Source organism: Castor canadensis, chromosome X, assembly GCF_047511655.1.
Source record: "Castor canadensis chromosome X, mCasCan1.hap1v2, whole genome shotgun sequence".
NCBI classification, from domain to species: domain Eukaryota; kingdom Metazoa; phylum Chordata; class Mammalia; order Rodentia; family Castoridae; genus Castor; species Castor canadensis.
Genome location: NC_133405.1, coordinates 93211433 through 93217949, shown reverse-complemented (window position 1 = coordinate 93217949; position 6517 = coordinate 93211433). Strand labels below are relative to the sequence as shown.

The following is a 6517-nucleotide window of genomic DNA, read 5'->3' as shown; positions in this document are numbered from 1 at the left end:
ACAAGATTATGCCAAGTGAAATAAGCCAGACACAGAAAGATAAATATTGCAGGATCTCACTTATATGTTGAGTCCTAAAATATTGAACTCTTACGGGCTAGAAATGTAGCTCAGTGGTAGAGTGCTTGCTTAGCATGCATGAGTTCTAGTTTCATCCCCAGCACCACTTAAATAAAGCAATCACATCATAGGTCTTAAATATATATTTGTAAACTATACCTTGGAAGCTGAACAAGGTGATATACATACAATGAAATATTATTCAGCCTTAAGAAGGGAGTAAATTGGCTGGCAGAGTGGCTCAAGCAGTAAGATCACCTGCCTAGCAAGCATGAGGCCCTGAGTTCAAGCCCCAGTAATGCGCCACCCCCCAGAAAAAAAAAACTACAAAAAAAAAACTTCTTATAAGCCAGTGCCAAGGGCTCATGCCTGTAATCCTATTTGGGAGGCCAAGATCAGGAGGCTTGCAGTTTGAGGCCAGCCAGAGCAAATAATTTGAGAAGTCTTATCTCCAAAAGAACCAGAGGTGGGGGGGGGGACATGAATAGGAGGTATGGTTCAAGTGGTAGAGCACCAGCTTTGTAAACACGAAGGGCTGAGTTCAAACTCGAGTACACCAAAAAACAAGGGAGGAAATTATGACATAGATTATATGGATGAACTTTGAAGACATTATGCTAACTGAAATGTGCCAGTCACACAAAGACAAATATTATACGATTGCACTTATGTAAGGTTCCTAGTGTAATCAAATGCAGAGACAGAAAGTTGCTAGGGGTTGAGTGGAAGGAAAGTGAGGTCATTATTTAATGGGCACAGATTTCGGCTATGTAAGATGAAGAGTTCTAGAGATGGATGCTGGAGATGGTTGCACCGTAACATGGGTTCACTTCAGTCACTGAGCACTTAAAATGGTTAAGATGGTAACTTTTATGTTTTGTATATTTTGCCACAATTTTAAAAAATAAATGTCAATAAAGCTTTTCCATAATGAAAAAAGAAAGTTTAAAGAATGAAAAGATAAGCCACACAAAAAAGGTAAGCCACAGACTGGGAAAAAATATTAAAAAACATGTTATCTGATAAAGAACTTTATCCAGCATAGAATCTTCAAAACGCAACAGTAATAAAACAATCCAATAGAAAATAGGCAAGAGAGGGGTAGGTGGTGTTGCTCAGTGGTATAGCACTTGAAAAAGGACCTTGGGTTTGATCCTCAGCACTGAAAAAAATAAATGTGCAAGAGATTTGAACATTTCACAAAAGAAGACAGATATCTGGATGGTAAATAAGCACATGAAATGTGCTCAGTATCATTTATCGTTAGGGAAATGCAAATCAAAACCACCATGAGGGCTGGTGGAGTGGCTCGGGGGTAGAGTGCCTACCTAGCAAGTGTGAGACCATGAGATCAAACCCCAGTACCACTGCAAAAAAAAAAAAAAGAAAACCACAATGAGATACCACTGCATGCCCATTAGAATAGCTAATACCAAAAACTGACAATAGAGCCGGGCACCAGTGGCTCATGCATATAATCCTAGCTACTTGGGAGGTAGAGATCAGGAGGATTGTGGCTCCAGTCCAGCCTGAGCAAATAGTTTGTGAGACTCCCACCTCTAAAATAACCAGAGCAAAATGGACTGGAGGTGTGGCTCAAACAGTAGAGCACCTGCTATCTAAGTGCAAAGCCCTGAGTTCAAGTTCCAGTCCCACACAAAAAAAAACCTGGGGATGTAGCATGCTCAAATTCCTGAGTTTCATTCCCAGCACTAAAAAAAATGAAACAACCTGAGGATATGGAACTGAAATGTTCATACCCTAATGTCTCAGCAATTCAGCACTAGGTAGTTACTCTAGAGAAATGAAAACACAGAAAGTCATAAGTAAATATTTATAGCAGCTTTATTCATAATCTCCCCAAACTCAAAAGAACCAAAATGTCCTTCAATTCGGGAATGGATAAATGGTAGTATGTTCACACAATAGGGTAAGACTCAGAAATACAAATTATTGGTACAACTAACAGCATGGATAAATCTCAAATACATTATTCATAGCAACTTATTCTCAAAAAGTTACATACTATATAATTCCACTTATAGGACATTCTTCAAAACAAACTACAAAGTCAAAGAACAAATCAGTGATCGTCAGAGGTTAGGTGGAGGGAAATGGATTTGACTAGAAAGTAGCAAGAAATTAATTTGGTGTGATTGGGTTAATAGAACTGTTCTGTTCCTTGACAGTGTTAGTGGTTACACAGCTAGAACTATACACCACAGGAGATTTTACTCAAATGTGTATTTTAAAATAAAAGTTTAAAAACCTACTGATATCAAGTAAGCTTACCTGACCATGATTCTATTTATATGCCATTTATGCTAAAGCAAAACCATGGGGACAGAAAACAGTAACTGCCAGGATTTGAGGATAGGAGGAAGGGTTGACTACAAAGGGGTCCATAGAGTTTTGGGTGGTGATGCAAATACTCTGTATCTTGATTGTGGTGGCAGTTTACCACTGAATACATATGTCCAAACCTACAGAACTTAAAGGATGAACTTTACTATATGTAAAGTATACCTTAATTAAAAAAAAAAGACTGAAAAACTGCTTTTTTTTAAACTTGAGGGCTGACAGTGTAGCTGTGGTAGAATGTGCACATTCTAGGGTTCAATCCCCATCACTGGGGGTAGGGAGTGAGTGGGAGGAAGTATGAGATTTAGCCAGATGTGGTGGGATACACTTGTAATCCTAGCACTTGGGAGGCTGTAGTAGGCCAGCCTAAGCTATAGAGACCCTTGAAATAAAACGTTAAAACGTGAGATATGCTGTAGATAGAACGTCTGGAGTCCCAAATTCTTATCCTGCCATAACTACTTTAGTTCTTGTTTGATTTTGGCCAAATCCCATGCTGTATCTTACTCATCTACACACTTCTGTTAGTGGTATTTATTAATACTACTTAATCATAGAAAATTGTATGTTGAGATGTAATCTCACCAACTTTTTGCCCAGTCTGTCATCAAACCATGATCCTTCTGAACAACGCCTCCTGAATCACTAGGATTAGACCCAGAAGCCTCCATGCCTGGCCCCAGTAGTAGAAAATATTTTAAGTCTTAAATTAGGATACTCCATACAGTTGCAAAGTGGCCTTGGCTTTCCTGGTATCCAACTGTTCATTTTAACACTATTAGCCACCAGGAGATTTTGATGATATAGTGTAATATAAGTTTGATCCCATTCAAGGAGACTCTTGAGAGCACAGCTCTAGCAAGACACTACTAGTTTTTTAAAAAAAAATCAAGAAAGAGAAAATGCATTTAAAGGACTCAATAACAGGGGCTGACACACAGATAATTAATCAACATGCCTTTGTTTAGAAGGTAGTACAAAGCAGAAGAAAATGCTGGCATAGGATTTTAATTAATTTGTGTTCCAAACCTGGCACCACCGCTTAATGTTGTCTTGAGAATATTCTGTCAACTTTCTGAGCCTAATCCTTTACTGGCAGAACTGTACGATGGGTTAATGGAGGTACCGAAATCCTGGCGCTCCATGGTTTGTGCTCAATCAGTACACAATTTTCCTTTGGCTGCCCCTGAATGCAGAAGTGGTTTGCACTTCCCTGCCTGAACATCCTACAGCCAATGGCTTCCTAGTTCCTGTCACATTTGTCCTCATAAGATCTGGTTAGATAAATTAGGAGGTGTCAGCCTGAGAAACAAAGGCAAGGCCAAAACTAAAGTGTATGCATGGGTCCAAGAGTGGTATGAAAGTCTGGGGTAGGTGGCAAAGACTGGAGTAATGTAATGCCCACCTCCTTCAAATGTGTCAACTCTGAAGAGAAGCTGTGTACATGAAACAAAAATCCCTAGTGAAGTGGGACTGTTATTACAAAACAATCTCATGCCTTGCTAGAGTTCGGATCTCAAGTGTTCCCCAAAGACCCATGTGTTAAAGGGTTGCACCCAGGGTAGCACTAGTGGGAGGTGCAGGAAATTAAGAGGTGAGGGCCTGGCAAGAGACCCTTAGGTCACTGGGGACATGTCCTTGATGTGGTACCCCAGGCCTTTTTTTTCTATGCTTCCTGGTCATGAGGTAAGGGAGTCTGCTGTACCACACACTGCCTTATCACAGGATCAAACCAATGGAGCCAATCAATCATGGACTGGAACTTCTAAAGCTGTAAGCCAAAATCAACCTTTTCTCTTTATAAGTTGGTTACTTCCAAGTATTTCGTACAGATGACAAGCTAATACAAGGCCCCTAGTACTGCAAAGACCTGCTGCCCCTTCCTGATGGGGTAAGATCTCCCAGAGTTGGTAGCTTATACTCCAATGGGATGGCTTGCAGACACTTGGAAGAAGAGTTGGCTCATACACTCCCAACTATAGCAACTCTCTTGAAGACCACTCTGAATAAATGGTACCAGAACCCTCTTGAATCATGGAATTCAAAATGCTGGCATTGGATGAGACAAGGTCACATAAAGATGAGGCCCAGCCAGATTACTTCAGTTAAAGGGATTCCTCCAAATTCACACAAATGACAATATGGGACTTGCCCCTAAAGCACCCAGTCTCCCTTCCAACAGGTGCCTTGTTTTTTAACACATACAGCAGCATTCTCTTCTTTCCCTCTATTCTATCCCCAGACCTGCCAAAGAAAGAAGGCTCATCACTGTTCTCCTCTTCCCCCAACTGCCACCCAGGTAAGGACCTGTGGACCTGGAAAGAGATACATGGCCAGACCATTGCAGAAAGGCTTGGCACTGAGCTCGCTTGTCAAATAGTAAAAAAAAAAAAAAAAAAATCTTCCCAGGGATGCCCAGGTCTATCAGCAGTCTAGTCTCTAGTTTGTACATACACCTGTCCAAGATGGTTATGGGAGGTCAGCCCTTAGATCAAGCTACAGAGTGGGACACTGGGATTGAGGGTAGGGCTACATTGTAAGCGCTTGGGTTCTACTGATGTTTCTCTTGGAAAACACAACAGGAATTAAATACAGGGTACTGGGTCTGGCAGCTCCAGCCTCTGGGAACACTTTTTACTGGAGATAATAATGGGAACAGTGGTGTGGGAGATGTGGGAGAACCAGTCCCCTTCATCTGAATTCCCCCATACCACAGGAACCCTTGCTTGGAGGGAGGGGAAAGATCAGCCATTCAGTCACCAGCACTGTCATCACCATTGCCAGAAAGGTCGAGGGCAGACATCATGGAATCAGACAGCTTGCTGGCAATTTTATCTGCAGATGGAGAAATACAAGCAATCTTTTAGTGACTAGTTTGCCAAAAGAAGGCCTTACACAACTGCCCTACAACTAGCTTGGTCTACACAAAGCTCCCAAACTGGCTCAAGTACCCCCAAACACTAAACAAAACAACTAGTGGGCTGTGGGCATTCAACTTCACAGGAAGATACATTTGTCTATCTGTGAATTGATCACATAGCTTCTAACTCAGGATTTCAAACCCCTAGTGCTACAAGTACTTTTGTGCCTTCCAAGTAACAAAATAGTAGTTTTCCTCTACCATATGAACTTGGCACTCCACCATTATCCCCCAAAGCTCTCACAGCAAAGGAGCAGCACTGCAGTACTGGCTTTGAACCTGAATGTTCACGCACTCACACATCCCATTCTCTAGACACACCTGTTATTCCTCAAGATTCCCTAAGACTACCCTCTCCAGGAAATCTTTTCTGATCACTCCTACCTAACCACCACCCAAGGCTAAGTTAGGTTCCCTCACACTGCCTCCTGTGTCTTCAGAGTAACCACTCTGCACTGTCAATGTCTGTTCTGTCTCCTCCCCACTTCCTAACAAGAGAGTAGGAGTTAAAGGGCAATTCATCCCTGGATTCCCAAAATTCAGTGTGGAGTCAGGCCACAAGTAAATGTTTAGTTATGAAATATGGCCTAGTTAAACATATATAAGGTTGACAGGGTCAATCAGTCCTACCTAGGTATGCATTTTGTCTTCCATCAATTACTAGTTATCTTACCTTGAATTTGTCACTTAATGTGTGTGGGCCTCAGTTTCCTCACTTGCCAAATGAGGTTAACATTTTTGCAATGAGTTAGTGAAGATAAGTACAATCATCACTCAGGATCCATGGGGAATTTAGAGGGTAACAAATGCACAGATTCAGTATAAAATGGCAAAGTATCTGCGTATAACCTGCACACACTCTCCTGTATACATTTCTAGATTACTTCCGATATCTAATACAACGTAAATACTTGTTACACTGTGTTGTTTAGGGAATAATGACAAGAAATATATTCTGTATATATTCAGTACAGATGCAATTTTTAAAAATATTTTTGACTTTCAGTTGGTTGAAGCTGTGATACAGAAGTCAGGCATATGGAGGACCAATTACATAGTATAAAGACCCTGAATGGGCCAAGTATATAACTGATCTCCATTAAAATGAAGGGGGAAAGTTTTCCTGTGTATTAACGTGGAAATAATCCTAAGACAAATTGAAATGATGAGGCAAAA

At 41.0% G+C, this 6517-nt stretch overlaps 1 protein-coding gene across 1 annotated transcript in view; it reads right to left on the bottom strand.

Moving 5' to 3' along the window:
- Nucleotides 1–1887: 1887 nt before the first annotated feature.
- Nucleotides 1888–6517, bottom strand: part of Gnl3l (G protein nucleolar 3 like) — a 32752-nt gene continuing 28122 nt past the window's right edge. Inside the window, exon 16 of the mRNA XM_074063961.1 lies at nucleotides 1888–5256. Within this exon, the coding sequence (XP_073920062.1) occupies nucleotides 5174–5256 (83 nt within the window). The 3' untranslated portion in view covers nucleotides 1888–5173. The remainder of the gene's footprint in view (nucleotides 5257–6517) is intronic.